At 48.0% G+C, this 16,012-nt stretch overlaps 1 protein-coding gene across 2 annotated transcripts in view; it reads left to right on the top strand.

The window, feature by feature from the left end:
• LOC108152913 (ecdysone-induced protein 74EF) overlaps nt 1–16,012 on the top strand; it is a 39,136-nt gene that overhangs the window by 11,616 nt on the left and 11,508 nt on the right. The window contains exon 1 of one of the 2 annotated variants that reach the window (XM_017282589.2): nt 11,132–13,382. The exons of the other annotated variant lie outside the window; for it this stretch is intronic. Within the exon in view, the coding sequence (XP_017138078.1) occupies nt 12,242–13,382 (1,141 nt within the window). The 5' untranslated portion in view covers nt 11,132–12,241. Of the gene's footprint in view, nt 1–11,131; nt 13,383–16,012 lie in introns of those variants that run through there. 2 annotated transcript variants of the gene reach the window in all.

Consider the following 16,012-nt stretch of genomic DNA (forward strand, 5'->3'; position numbering starts at 1 on the left):
AACGAAACGAAACCCAGAACCAGAACCCGGAGCAACAGCAAACAATTTCAATTGAAAAAAATGTGCTGCCACAACGACAGACAAACGTCCATAAACGCCGCCTAACCGAGAGAGAGAGAGACGCCTCACCTCCATCCTCCTCCATCCTCCACCTCCACCCGCCGTCCATCGATCCCCATGAATCGATCCACCAGAGGTAGAAGCAGCGGTAGCGGCAGCCCCGTTGCAACATTCAGTGGCAACAGCAACAGACACAGCCGTTCGATATGCGCAAAATTCTAACAAATAAAAATGAGAAAGGCAGGCTGGCTCCAGCACCAGACCAGAATCTGATATACACTTCCCAATTGATATTCGTTAAGAGACTTCCACTATGACAATGCTATGGTGATCGTAGAACATACCCATATCTACTGAAAATTGTCTCAAATGTTTCTTGCTCTGCGTTGCAAACACCTCGGACAAATCGTGGTATCCTCGTGGCAGGGTATCTGCTCAACTGAGAAACACAACGAAATCAAGCAGAGACCTGAGAGAATGGCTGAGCAGGGAGACAAAACCCATAGAGTGAGAGGATGGATGTGGGGGCCAGGCCAGTAGAACCAAAGGGGTGCTGTGCTGCTGGGGTGCTGCGGGGCTGCGGTGCTGCGGGGGAACCTCACTAGAACCTCCATGAACTGCCCCGTGGGGTAAGAGCGAAGCTAACGACAATTCATGTCGACTCTCGAGTGGCAGCGGCGAGTGCCGGACTTGTCGTTGTTGCTGTTGCTGTTGTTGTTGTGGTTGTAGTTTTAGTTGCTGCTCTGCTGAACGGAAGGGGGGGAGAACTGGGGGCTGGGGGGCAGCACGCATGTTGTCCATGTCCCCATTCGAGTCAAGTGACGTGTTATCTGTCGCCTTCTCTCAGAACTTTGACTTCTATCAGTTGAATGTCGTTGCAGTCGTCGACGTAGCCGCTGCCGCTGCCGCAGCCGCAGCCGCAGCCGTTGTGCAGTTTGCAAATGCAATATTTGACGTTGCCGCTGCTGCTGTTTGCTGTTTGCCGTTTGCTGCCTCTGTTCGGCCTCTGCTGGCTTTGATCGACGATGCCAATCGATCTCACTTGGGCTACCGTGTTGGCAGCAGACACTGTCTGTCCCCAGCTCCACCTCTTGCCGATGCCTCTGCTGATGCCTCTGCCTCTGGCTCTGGCTGCTCTGTCTGTGGCTCTGTCTCTGCCCCTGGCACTCCTCCTTCTGGCCCGTTTCAATGTCAGTGTGTCTATTATGAGGCATTATGATTGGTATTATTAGCAGCATGCCATGGAAAATGAAAACTGCCAACTGGCAACACTTTCCCTCTCGTTGCTTTCCATTTGCAGCAGCAACAGCACAGCCACAGCAACAACTTCATCATCATCTGTAGCAGCAACTACTAGCCTGCCACAGCAAAAACATACAACTTGCAACTTGCAACTTGCAGCTATGCAGTAATTATTGCACGATCAATTTGCTGGCCATCCATGTCGGTGCAAAAACTTTCCTTTGCCACAATATTAATAAGGTGCGATGGGAGTGGTGAGGTGTGGCTCGGAAAGGTGTGGGTGTGTTCTGGAAAAGTCTATTATAGATGATTGAGAATTATGGGAAATGTCCCAAAATAGAGCATATAGCCTCCATTTCACTTGCCATATTATTCAGAAGTACTTCAATCTTAAAGAATATATCTTAAGATTGATCATTGAATGCATATCTTATGATCGAAGAAAGTTCGTTTTGATGTCATTGAAAAAGTATTAAATCTTGTGATATTCGTAGATATATGAAGTTTATATGATGTATGTATATGTATATATGTACATATATAGTTTTCTTTGGATAAGAAATGTCTAAAGATACATTCTAGCATTATGTACTCTGCTAATTCAGGATATATTCAGAAAATATGCATTTTCTCGCATTTTAGATACATTTTATGGGGTTCATATGCACCTAGACAGTCAAAGGAGACCTTTTTGGATATGTCCACCCCAAGCCAACCCTATGGTAGCCCTCCCTTTATTTCCTCTATTCAGCTAACGTTTATTGTGGAAGGTACTGGCACAGCGTCGAGCGGATAAGCTGCTGCAGTTGGCGTTGCTGTCGCTGTCGCTGTCGCTGCTACTGTTTGCTGCGCTGCCGCAGTCATCGTCATGCTCGTCGTCCTCACCCTCCCCTCCCCACCACCCCCTCCCCTACCGAACCATTCGACGAGGCAATGCCTCTAACGTCTCTCTGGCCCAATGACTACGGTTGACGGTCGTACAGTTAGACGGACGTTTGCTTTGCTTGCATTTACAACAGACACAGATACGAACACACACAGACACAGCTAGAGGTGCATGTAAATGTGCGTGTGTGTGTGCATTATAATGGCATTGAAAATCTTTTTCAATAAAACACGTAAACAAACAACAACAACAGCAACAAACTGAAAAACCAAAACGAAAATGAAAACGCACGAAAGGCAAATGCAACAACAGCAACATGAAAATCAACAAAATCAACGGACTACAGAAGAAGAGGAGCTACATTTTGCATTTGTTTTTTTTTCTTAGTTTTTTTCCACTTTTAGTTAATAGTTTTATTAAACAATATGATTTCCATCCCACAATGCGACGTTTGAAAAAGTGTGAGAATCTTTGGGATTTATGTTGTAGATTTTTTTTTATTGTTGTTGAAGATTTTGTAGCTGTTGTTGTACGTTTTTGAAAATTGTTGTTGATTGTTGATTTTCTTTACATTTTTGTTTGTGAAAATCGCTGTGCTTTTGTTGTTGTTGTAGATTGCTGTCATAGATTGTTCTTAGTTTTTGTTGTTGTAAATATTTGTTGTCTGCTAATTTTGTATAGATTTTTTTTCTTGTAATGTTGTAGTAATACGTTGTGATAGGTAAAGACTTCGATCAATTTTTGTTGTAAATTTCTGCTTGTAAATCGTTGTTTCTTGTGTTGCATGACTGCTTTCTGATTATACATAAATATGCTGTTCAGTATGTTGCTGCTGCTGCTGCATTTTTGTTTTTGCTGTTGTTGTTGTTGTTGTTTGTTTTTTGGGAATTTTCCAGTTGAAATGCTCGTTTGAATTAGCGTTTGTATCTTACGGATTCACAATAGCCTGAACTTGAAAATCGTTGTTGTTGTCGCTTGTCATTGTGCAGTTTAATCAACTTTTGTCCGTCCGCGAGAGACTGACACTGAAAGGGGGGAAAGACAGCGCCGATAGAGAGCGAGACAGATAGAGAAAGAGACGTCGAGAAATGTTTCCATTGAATTTCAATGAACATTAGATACAAATGAGCAATGGGATGGGAATACGGATTAGAAGGGTGGCGAACTATAGCGAGAGAGATACATTTACTTAATGTGTGGGTGTAGATACATTTTATGAGGCTAGAGATGCACTTAGATGGCAAGAGATACCTTTTGGGAAGCGGCAAAATACTATTAAGAGGTGTACAGACACATTGGGGAAGTGCAACGATACATTTTCTCAGTCTAAAGATACATTTAAAGGTTACAGATACAGGACAATGAGATGTGGACAGAGGTATCAATATACATAGATGCATTTTTCATGTAAAGATACAGATTTAATACGGTTGCGGATACTGTTGGAAAGAATCGAAAGATGTTGGAAATGCATCTTCTTTTGGGAAGATTTAAAAATTTGTTTGGATTCATTTAAATGTCAAAACAAATGAAGGTGCAGATAGATAGATGCTTTTGGAATGTCAGGTACATTTTCGGAAGCTTTGATAATGGGATAAAGATTTCCCCCTCTTCCACAACCAATCAATGTCGGATCTCTCCTAAAACCTACCCCAAATCCCCCTCTCAGCACCTGCATCTGCATCAGGATCATCAGATGGAATGATGGTTCAGATCGCGGCCCGAGAGAGAGAGAGGGAAAGTAAAATGTAAAATTAATGTCTTTCGGAAATCAAATGAAAATCGGCCAACACTTCGGCAACGATTTTCCAAAAGCAACTCTCGGCCACTCCAACGCGTTTCGTTAATTAAAATAAATACTTTCCGGCCTGGGACCGGTGCACGTTGCACGTTGCACGTTGCGCGCTGCGCGTTGTAGGCAAATGTTTTGGTGCCAAAAAATGAAATAAAAGTCAAAGAAAACAGCAGAAAACGAATGTGAAACTGCTGGCCGGCCATCCAGCCACATGTGGGCCCATGCGGGGCAGATCTCTGGCTGCGTTTTCTTTTCGATTTTCGCTTTTGGCTGTTGGCTGTTGGCTTTTCCTCGGGCACGTTGCATGACCAAGAAGTCAGTTAGTCAGTCAGTGGTACTCGTACCACAGCACTGCAGCACTGAGGCACAGCAGCTATACGATACCATCGGATACCAAGGCGAACGATGCCAAAAGCGGCCTACTGAGATACTTTTTACTTTTACTTGGCCCGGCTCGATGCCAGACACGACCACGACCACGGCACGGCACGGCACGGAACGGCACGGCAACTGGTTTTGGCCACGAGGAGGGTGCATTAGAAATTGGCCGCAGATCGATGCTTGGGCCCCTCCACACAGATCCAGCTGGAAGCCGAGGAAAAACTATGCGAAATTCACTTTCATTATGAATGGACGGCCGGTCACATGGCGCTGCATACAAATGCGACTGCAGCGATTGCCGGCCATCGCTGTAGTCTCTTGGTCATCCAACCTGGCCAGATCATGGAGTTTTCTTTCACAGCTGCTGTGCTTGTTGTTTCCATGGCTACTGCACTGCTGCTAATTGGCTGAGTCGTACAGCTGGTAGAGATGTGGTTCCATGGGCAGATACTCGTAGAAATTGCGAGTCTCTCGTATCTTGGATACTTTTAAAGGGTGTTTGTCGAACAGCCCTCCAATCAGTAAGAAATAGGTGCATATAAGGTAGCTAGGTGATTGGGAAAGCCAAAGATCTGCTATTAAGTCCAAGCCCATTGCCATGAAGAACCAACATTTCACTCTCACTCTCACTCTCCTGGCAACCCCCAGATTCTGCCAGTTCAATCTCTTGAATGGATTGCTATCTTAAGAACCTCCATCAGAGCTAACTTCTACGAGTATCTATCCCTCATTCATATTCATGGAGCCAGGGGCCCCGAGGGCCTGTCTCGATGACTTGGCCATGTACTCCATGGTGTTGTGTTGGACAGTGGGCACATCAAATCTAATGGCCAACTATGTTGCTGTTGCTGTTGTGGTGACTGTTTCATTGCTGTAGCTGTTGCACTGCCATTTAGCTCAATTGACGGTGCAGGTCCCAAGACGGCCAGGACGGCCAAGACGGCCAAGACGGCCAAGACGGACATCAAATGGAAGTGTAAGCCAACTAACACACATCTCTCCTTCACTCGAGCCCCTCTCTCCCTGGGTTTTTCGCATTTTCATTTCGCATTTTCGCTTTCATTTTCTTTTTCTTTGCAAGCGAGAAAAATATTTTTGTAGCTGTTGTTTTTTGTTTTTTTTTTTTTATGCGAGAAAATCGAAAGTTTTTCCCCAGACCATAATGCAAAAAGAAAGTGCAAGTGCAGCAGCAACAGCAGCAGCAACAGCGGCAACAGCAACAGAAGTAGCAGCAGCAGCCGCAACAGGGTGGAAAGGAGGCAGCGGCGGAGTGGCAGCAGTGGCTCAAAGAAAGGAAAAGCGAAACAATGCCAATGGGGCGTATGAGCAACTTGTTTTCGGGCCAAAATGTAGGATGAATGCCATTGTTGTGTGCGCGGCGACACAGCGACGAGTTTTTCCACTGCTACCATTTTCGTTGTCAAGTGCAAGTGGTTTTTCTTGTGGTCAAATGAGCAGCAAAGCAGTAAATTCAATGGCCAAGAGCACAGCCAGTGCCAGTGGCAGCGGCAGCGGCTGCGGCAGCGCGGAATCATGTTGCATGCAGCACAATCAGCAATTTCCCTTTAGCTTCTCCCCATCTCCATCTCCATCTCCAACGCCATCGCCATCGCCATCTCCCGTCTGTGTAGCTTTCGATTTCGTTTAATTAAAACGCATAAAAGTTGAGTCGCCGCAGCGATGTCATTGTCTAGGATTTTGGACATAGTACCCGCCAGTACTCCTCCCCAGACTCCTCTATTCCTCTTTTATTTTTGTTGTTTGTTTTAACCGAAGACAAGACAAGACAAGACAACAATCTCTTGGCTCTCGTCATTGGCAGTGACAGACAGAAAGCCAGATACAGTGGGTCTGCCACTGACTGGTACTCGTACTCGTATTCGTATTCGTATTCGTATTCGTATTCGTAGTATCTTATCATTGACATTGGCTGACAAAAAAGTTGCCAACATCAGCAGCCGCAGGGGCAAAAACTTATTCATCATCATAATTCTTAATCATGCTAAACTAAATGCTTGCACTTTGCTCTTTTTGCTTAAGATTTCCCCCCAAGCTGCTTGATTTTTTACGTCATCTCAATAACACGCTAAGAACTTGTGTGCATTTGGCCATAAGTCGCGGTCAAGGTTCCGGCTTCTGGGTTCTGAGTTCTGGGTTTCGGGGAGGGGGACTGGCTCTAGAATAATTGGACACTTGTAATTGGCCGCGTTACATGCAAAACGAACAAGAAAATAACTCATACGCAACGTTGTCGCTGCCCCCAAAAAATGAAGCAGTCAACCAATCTACTGTCTGTGTGTCTCTTTTTTTGGATTTTCTTCATCTGATGGTCAAGTGCATTTGAGCCGCACTCTTTTTGCTGCTCTTGTTGGCTGGAAATGGGGAAACAATTGAAGCTGGCGGCTGCCGAAGCGAAGGTTTCGGCCCAGAGCTAATGGAAAACAGCTGAACGGACAGATATGCATGTTTTCGACTTTTTTTGCTTTCATTTGCGGCCCGAAAGGTGAATGTCATGTGAACATGTGTCGCTCTCTTCTGCATCGCTCTGTGTCCGCACAGCTCTGGAAACTTCCTGAAGTTTACAGCAGAGAATTGGAGGAGATTGTAGAGGTTTTCTTGGGCTTCTTTATGGCGATATTGGAAAGACTCTTCTCCAAAGACTGAAGTCAAGAAAAGTCATCTTGTGGGATTGATCTGAGGGTTCCCATCTGAGATCTAAAGACTTGTAAAGATTAAAAAACTCACAAAATAAAAGTTTAAACTTAATTTTCTTCATTAACTGTTAGGGCTTTGTTGCCACACCAGTTTTCCTTTCCCAATAGCCATTTAAAGTGAGCAATCCTTGATATGATTCTAAATGCTTTATTCCACACATTTTTAATTGATTTTCCCCCCACTTTTAACCACTGAATCATCGTTTAGAACGACTGTAATACCGAAACCTCTTACGAACATTGTAAATCGCATAAAGTTTCCCATTAATTTGAGCGTAAAATCAACCTTAAAGATCTGTGCGCCAACAGGTCACGAATTTGCAGTTGATACCCGATATCTATCAGGCTGCTGATGCTGCTGCTGCTGCGGTATCTTCCTAATCTCGTCAAGCATCAAAGTCGCAATCATCAATTTCGAGACATTATAAATGTCGCTCGTTTAACCCATCAAAGTCTATTCCCCTGCCTTTCGTACCCCCAGCCGTGCACCCATTGCTAGGAGAGAGACAAAGAAACTATACGACGAGGAGTGTTTTTTTTTTCGGCAAAAGATTACGAGCGTGGAACAAAGAGATTCCCTAACACTCCCTCGCTTAGTCCCTCCCACTCTCGCACTCCCCTTTTCTGTCCTACACCCCCACCCACCCATCATCGAAGCCGTAACAATTACAAAGTCTGCTCTCCTTCTCCGACTCCGACTCCAACACCCCCACTCTCACTTCGACTTCTGCTTTTGGCGTGAAAGAGAAGAAGAACACAGCACAAAAACGGCAAAACCAAAAAAAAGGAAGAAAGTCTAGCTTCTGAAGACCGAGGCTGTAGGTACCCCTTGCGGGTAGAATCTTCCAATGATATACATAGGCATACATATAGTGAAAATGATCCATTTGTATTCATAGATTCGCTTGGACATATATGTAGAAAGACAGGAAATACTTTCTGCCCAGCTAGGCCCGGCCAGAAGTACCCCCTTTAGAGGGTATCACACAGTTTTGTCGCCTTGTCGTCCGTCGTTGCCATCGTAATCGAGTGAGAGTGCAAAGAAAAGAAGGGAAGGGAAGTGGAAATTGCGATTGTGATTCTGATTCTGCTTTTGATTCTGCTTCTGTTTCTGTCTCCGCTCCAGCCACAGCTTCAGCTTCAGCTTCAGCTTCGGCTTCAGCTTTGGCTCCCTCGCCACTCTACAGTCTCCAGGTTTGTCAATCAGTCAGTCAGGTCAGTCATTCAGGCAGTCGGTCGGTTAGTCGATGCGACAAATTTACGGGAGACTGCTGCTGCGATTTTGGGACGCGGTACTGCGACTGGGGGTTTGAGTGCATGGCGCGTGTATTAGATGATATGAGGTCATTCACTGCTGTTTATACCGAAATTTTTTGTGTCTCGCCGTCGCTGCTGCTGCCGCTGCTGCTCCTCTGCTCTGCCCCTGGATGACGCTGCGTTCAATATACAATTTTGTTGTTACTGTTATGGTTCTGTCGGAAGAGCGGCAGAGGTAATGGAAATGGAAGTGGAACTGGAATGGCAGAGTCGAAGCAGAGGGAGCAGAGGGGCTGTAAGCAATACCCGAAACCCCAAACTGTTGCCCTGCTTCTACATTTCCGACATCCTCCTTGCCCATCGTCCGTGTGTCTGGCCCTCTGCGGGCGGAGGGAGGGGTGAGCCGCTGGGCAGAGTAGGTGGCGTCGGGCTCTTTTGTTGTAGACTTAGCATATGTACAGTGGGGCCAGGAAGATCCGCACTATAGAAATAAGTGAGGAAGAGCTATTGGGCAGCAATCAATATATAATCAATACTATAATTTGTACATATGTTCTTTTCTTTAATCAATGGATTTATGAAAGATATTGCTTAGAGAGGAAAAACTGAATGAACGACACAGGACTGAGTTCCTCTGTCGTTGGCGGCAAACAAATCTTCGGATATACATAATGGATAATGATATCATTGGATCTATAAAGATTTGCGATTAGAATTGCAACCACTGTGCAGCTTTGCCGTTGGCTGTTCAATGACTTCTGTTGAAACATGAATCGACTACACAGTCGACGTCTCCTTCTCGTACTTCTAAAGCCCGCAGGAGTCAAGGAGCTGTGTGTCGAAGCTTCCAGCAAACACACACAAACATTCACACACAGAGAGACCGAATCGGAGACGAGAACCACCTAATGCGCTTCCTCTTCAACAAATTCTTTACGACTGTCTGTCTGCGGCCCCCTTTTGGGCGAGACCGACCTCCCTCTCACTCTGCGGGCCCCCTCCTCGCTGTCTTTCTTCTTCTTCTTCTCCTTCTCTGTAGCTGTTGGTCTTCCTCGCTTTCGTTCTCCTTCTGCTTCTCTGTCTGTTCTTCTACTACTCCTTCTTCGGGTTCGGGTTCGGCTTGGCTTGGTAAGGGAGCCGTCGGCGGCAACCAAACCCTAAGCATGTCCCCGAGAGGTCCATTCTATACAGCCCATCCCTCCGAGCCACTCCTGATCCACCTCTTGCTGCTTACCATTCCCCCATCCCCCCCCCTCTCGTGGTGCTTCTGTTTCCCCACTTTGACAGTTGTCGGTACATTGGACTCATTTCACACACAGACAGGCAAACACACACACACACACACACACACACAAAGAGCTATGGCAAAAGTATGTCTGTGTCGGCGTCGCCTCATTTAGGTTCTTCTTTAACACACCCCCTCGAACCCCTAGCCCACCCACTACCGCCCACACGCCCCCCCTGGCGCTGTTTCTAAAAACAAAACTCTTCCTTCTGCCGCCGCCACAGCTCTGTCGCCTCTGCTGCTGCTGCTGCTTGTGCTTCTTCTTCTTCTTCTACTTGTCGTCGTCGTCGTCGTCTACTTGCGCTCTGCTTCCTTTATTTGCAACATACATTATATGCCGTGAGAGAGAACAGCAGCAGCCGCGAAGAGAGCCGAAACTGAGAGCTTCCCTCCCGCTCGCACGCTTGCAATCGCAATCGGCAAAGTAAATGGAAAGGCCGTCCAATCCCTGCCCTCCCCTCCCCCAACCGCCGTCATCCAGAAACAGCACTAAACAAACGGAAAGTGAAAATTTGCTCCACTGCCATCGTCACACACAGAGAGAGCGCACGAACGCGAACGCGAATGCGAACGCTCTCTTATTCTCACACACAGCCGTACATACACTTGCATTGAGTCATAATCGTGCCGATTGCAGCAGCAGCAGCAGAAGCAGCATCAGCATCGGCAGTGGCAGCGACGTCAGCGCCGAATGCTCTTGCCAAACATGCTCCTGCTCTCTGCCTCCCGTCTCGTCCTGCTCTGGCCACCGACCAGATGATCGTTTAGCCCTTTTGAAGTCGTTGTCTGACCCATTTGGAGAGCCGCAGTGCTGCCATCCTCTCTTCCCATGGGGGGGCGGTGGTCTGTGGAGGAGAGCACTGGGTCTGGGTCGTGCTTGTGATTGTTGTGGATCGTGTTTTGTCTGTGGATCTCTGTGGATGTGAAGTGATCTTTCCACAGGGATTTCATGCCTGTTTCTTGTTTCTTGTGGGGAAATGAGGGAATTGAAGAAATCTTCTCTAGGGTCCCCCCATCGGCTGCTAACCAAACGGAACCCCGCGAGAATTGCATGTAAATGTGCATGTGGCACACTAAATCCCCCCCCCCAAACATGCACACGCACACAAATGAGCAAACAAGTAGGTGCAACAGCACCAGAAGAAACATAGGAGGAGAAGGCGGACTTGAAGGCGGAGGAGGAGCAGGAGTAGCGAAGACCAGATGAAGCAAAAGAGGAGGAGGAGGAGGAGGAGCAGTAGAAGTAGATGTAGAAGGAAGAGGAGGAACAGCAGAAGCAGCAGCAGCAGCAGCAGCGAGCGCCAAACATTTTCGCTCTCTCGCTATTACGTTTGTTTGCCATTTTACACTCTCGCAATGTTTTCGCAATACTTGGCGCAGCCAACAGAGCACACCAGAGCGGGGCACAGCCGAGCAGCCAACACAGACAGCAGCAGCAGCGGCAGCGGCAACGGCAACGGCAACAGCAGCAACAGCAGAGATAGCAACAGCGACCGACAGAAGCTCCAACAACATTCAGTCGGCGCGAGTCGAGCGAGCGAGCCCCATTCAGAGCCCCATTCGCCGATTGCTTTGCTCATTTCTGTCTGCCTTTTACACCTGCATGTGCGTGTGCGTGTGCGTGTGCCTTGGCTGTGCGTGTTTGGAGTCGTGTTCGTGTTCGTGCTCGTGTTACTCGTGTTCGTCTTGGGGTTCGGGCTCGGCTCCCCCAGTATTTGGGTATTGGTGAGTGAGTGGGGCGCGCGCGCGCTTTTGCGAGACGAGACACAACGCTGCCTCCGTTGCCGCCATCCCGACGCTGACGCTGACGTTGACGTTGACTTTGACGCTGACGCTGACGTTTGTTGTTTGCGACCAACAAACAGTGGCAGCGGTTTTTGTGCTGACTTTAGATTTTAGTTTCGCTGATACCGTAAGAGATAAACGACGTGCCGCGCGGCAGCTCCCCCACAAAGCAAGCGGCAAGAAGCGACGAACAGCAGCACCAGAAAGCGAGCAACAAGCAAACAGAGAGACAGACCGCAGAGTCATGCCCCAAGCGTGCTGAGCACTTGTGCAACATAGAGTTATATTTAGTAGAGAACATACTACTACCCACAACAACAACAACAGCAGCAACAACAGCAGCAACAGCAACAGCAACAGCAACAGCAACAATAGAAATGTCTCTCTATGTCTATGCCGCACCGGCAACAGCAGCGGTGCCCCTGCAACTCTGGCACTCAGTGCCCCAAAATTAGTCAAACACACGCATTGTAGAAAATCGTCCAGAATCTGTGAAAAAACGCAAATCAGAGCCGAATATTTTTTTGCAGTTGAAAATTGAAAATACCTCAAAACAAAAAAGGTACAAACAAAAATAAACAGCAAACAACAAACAACAAACAAAAAACAAAAAACCCACAAACAACGAACCGAAAGTGCAAAAAACAGTCTTAGTGCAATTTTAAAGAATAGTTTAAATAATTTTTGATTTTTTTTTTTGAGTGGGAAAAAGAAACGGGAACGAGGAAAAACCCGCTGGGCAGAAACCCGCAGGAAAAACCATGTCTAAAGTGTAACACGCTGCGTATACGCAACAATTTTTTTGAAGAAGTCACGCATACGACGCGTTGTGCAAAATGATTATGGTGCAACATTTGGTGGCTGCCACGGCGCACAATTTCGCCAGCCAGGCGGCAGCCCTAGCCAATGTCTCGAGCTCCAGTTCGAGCTCTTCGCTGTCCTCCTCTTCATCCCTATCCTCGTCATTATCCTCCTCTTCGTCGTCGTCCTCCTCATCCTCTTCGTCATCCAGTTCGTCACTGTCCTCGGCCACGCCCACGCCTGTGGCATCACCAGCGGCAGCAGCTATGCCAGCTCCAGCAGAGGCCCCGCCAGCAGCAGGCGAGACCCCAGAGGCAGAGGAGCCCATGGAGGAGGCTGCCAGCCAGGAAGAGCCCAAAACAGAGAAAGAGGAACGCGATGAGCGTGAGAAGCTGGTGAAGCTGGAGAAGCAGGAACGGGAACCAGAACCAGGTGCCATAGATGATACCGAGTCAGGGTCGGCGCGGCAAAGTCCAAGTCCAGCTGCGTCTGCGTCTGCGTCCGCTGCCAAATCCCAGGAGCTAGCGCCAGCCCAAGAAGAGATCAGCGCCCCAGCCGTCGCCGTCGCCGTCGTCGCGGATGAGGAGGAGGAGGAGACCGAATCTCTCGCACCGGACTGCCGCGAGTTCAAAGTGCTGTACAACCATCTGAGGCAGCAGCAGCACCACCAATCCTCCCCAGACAAAACTCGCAGCACCCTGGACGATGTCTCCAAGATCCTGTGGGAGCGCAAGCAGCAGCTCCAGCGGAGCTCCGTCATTACCAGCAACGTGCAGGCCGCCGCCGCAACCCAGCTCCTGCCGCAGCCACAGCACAGGGATCCCGAGGAAAGCCAGCAGCAGCCCATGAGCGACATCGAGGACGAAGAGACCCTCGAGGATGCGGACGAGGCCGAGGCCGATGCGGATGTCGAGGCGGATGCAGACGACGAGGAGCTCCTCGAGCAGTACCAGGACGGCTACGACTCGCCCCTGGATCTGTCCCTGAGCAGCGCCACCAGCGCCGCCGCTAATGCAGCAGCAGCCGCCTCTGCGGCCAGTCGCCGGCGGGGACGCACCTACTCCGGCACGGAGTCGGACGATTCGGCCCAGTGCGAGCGGGCGAGGATGCGCCTCAAGCCGGAGCGGAAGGCGGAGCGTTCGGCGGCCTACAAGAAGAGCTTGATGAAGCGATACTGTAAGTGTGACAAAGGGCACGGGGTCTGGAACGTAGATTACATTCCCACTTATTCTATTCCGAAATGAGTTAACCTTTGGGAGCCTTCTAGTTTCCGGAAAAGCCATGTATTTTTGGCAGTTTTCATTTTGGTTAATTTCGAATTTCTGTGGAAATCCCGTACACGGGGGGGGGGGGGGGGATTATTTTCCACTTCCCTTTCGAAATACATACTTAATCCAAATAAATTTGTTTTTGTTTCCTTTCTGTTTTGCTTACTTCATGCCACTTCCGTGGCACCTACTCGTACTGCCGCCCCCCTCGAAGGCCTCTCTCTGCCCGACAATAATTGTGAAATGAAATGTCAATTTGGCAACAACAAAATATGTTTATAGCCGAAAAAAACAATGCAAGGGGCGATCCAGGGGTGGATAGGGGGCAGCAGACAAACAAAAAATATAAAGAAAAAGCCAAAATAAACATTATTTAAAATAGCGCAATTTCCGCCGGCGTCGCAGCGGCGTCGCTGCCTAAGCACAAGAAGCAAAAGCAGAATCTGAATCCTAAGCAGCAGCAGAAGCAGCAGCAGCAGCGAGCGCCCAGCGTCTACGTCAACGGCTTCGTAACAGTTTCCTAACCCACCTCAACAATTTTATTGATTGCTTGCTGGCGGCAGCAGAGGCAGAGGCAGCGGCAGACAGCAGAGAGCCAGGCAGAGGCAGAGGAAGAGGGCAGAGAGAGAGAGAGAGCAGAGCAGAGCAGCAGCTGGTCTATCTAGCTTAAGCGAGTGTAAAACTATGGCGGAGCTCTCTCTGTCTCTCTCTCGGCTGCATTTGGCTATAGTTTTGTAAACTCTCTGTCTCTATGTCGCTCTCTCTCTCACTCTCTATGCATGTGCATGTGTGTGTGTGTGTGTGGAATAGTTTTCCGCTCCCTTTCCCGCTGCTACTGCTCCTGCTGCTGCTGCTCTAAAACTGCCAAAGCTCTGCCAACTTAACTGCTAAATGACTTGAAGGGGTACGGGGGGGAGAGGAGGGAGACTGCCACTTGCTACATACTCCAAAGCGCCCCCCTTCCACTCACACGCACATACATTTATATGTATATACATATATATATACATATATATATACTATCTTTGTGTGTGCCATGGGACATGGCCTGGCCTGGCTCGTAACCCTACAACCAACAACTTGTTTCCTCTATTTGACTTTTACACGGGGCGTCGTCGTCGGCGTCGTCAGCAGTTAGCAGAGCTACTGGCTCCCCCAATTCCCACTGATCCCCCCATATCTCCTATTGCTCTTGGCCTGGCCCAGAGATTGCCTCGGTTTTGGCTTTTTGCAACGCAGCTTTTACTTTGATTTGGCCAGAGCCCCGTGGCTCCAGAGATACACACGAACCCGACTAGAGGCAAATGTTTCTGCCAATTGCAGTTCTTGACCAAAGTTCTAGTACGCTCCGGCGGAAATATGCTCCTCTCGCTCACAGCCCCCCAAAGTGCAAGATGGTGAAGGATTTATGGGGCAATGCAGATGGGGGAGATGCCACGTTTTAAATGGTATCCAGAAAAACGAAAAGTGCCAGAAGCAATTAATGTGTTACAAAACCTCTCCAATAAAAGTCATGCACGTATTCAGTCGTATTCAGATACAAATTTATATTTATATATTTCATAGTTTTACTCGCAGTCCAGTCCATTCCATTCATCTGTTGATAATCCAATAAGATTTGAACCCTGAACTGAACTGAACCCCTCCTGAGCAACATCACTTATGCAAACGCTTAGCAAATCCCCAATCATTTGGAACTGTGTTCCCACCTGTATTTAATCTCCCCTCCCGCCCCTTCAGGCCCCACATTTTGGCATCTTTCCGCTCCACAAGATGGAAACTTCTGTTGAAATTGGAGTGTCTCTTCTCTCTCTCTCGCTCTCTGTCTGTCTTTTATTTGAGTTTTGTTTCTATTTGATTTATTTTTCTCACAGAAATTCCTAGATGATATATATTTTCCGCTTACAACATTTTCATCTTTTATTTATTTATTTTAACCTTTTTCTTTTGCCCCTTGTCGTATCTGTGTGTGTGTGTCGTCGCTCTGTTTGCGATTGTGTTGTGTGTGTGTGTGTGTGTGTGTGTGTGCGTTCCTCATGACTTCATTTTGTGGGGCTTTTGTTTTGGTTTCTTTTCTTAGTCTTACCTTCAACCTTTGCGGGCCTTTCAACAGAAGCGGCAACAACAACAGCAGCAGCGGCAGCAGAACCATCACCACCACCCATCCACCCACACAGTGGCAGAGAGGCAGCTAAAAGAGGCAGGCAGGAGATAGAGCGAAGCGGTGGCAACTTTCAATTGCGACATGCGGCGACGGAGAGCAGACAGAGCCGAGAGTCTCGTTACGCTCTCTCTCTCTCCCTCTCTCTCTCTCTCTATCTGTGTCTCTCTGTCTATCTTCCTCTTTGCTGTAAAGTATCTTTACATGACAAACCAGCTTAGCCATGTATCTGTATGTGTGCGTATCTGTGCATTTGTTTGCCTGTGTCTGTGTGTGTGCTCACGATGTGGGAAATAGTGAAAAAGAGCGCAAGTTGTTCGGGCAGACCAGACCAGACCTCAGACCAGACCTCCCCTCGAACCCGCTCTCTGGTGGCT

The sequence above is a fragment of the Drosophila miranda genome, chromosome XR, assembly GCF_003369915.1.
Source record: "Drosophila miranda strain MSH22 chromosome XR, D.miranda_PacBio2.1, whole genome shotgun sequence".
In the NCBI taxonomy this organism is placed as follows: domain Eukaryota; kingdom Metazoa; phylum Arthropoda; class Insecta; order Diptera; family Drosophilidae; genus Drosophila; species Drosophila miranda.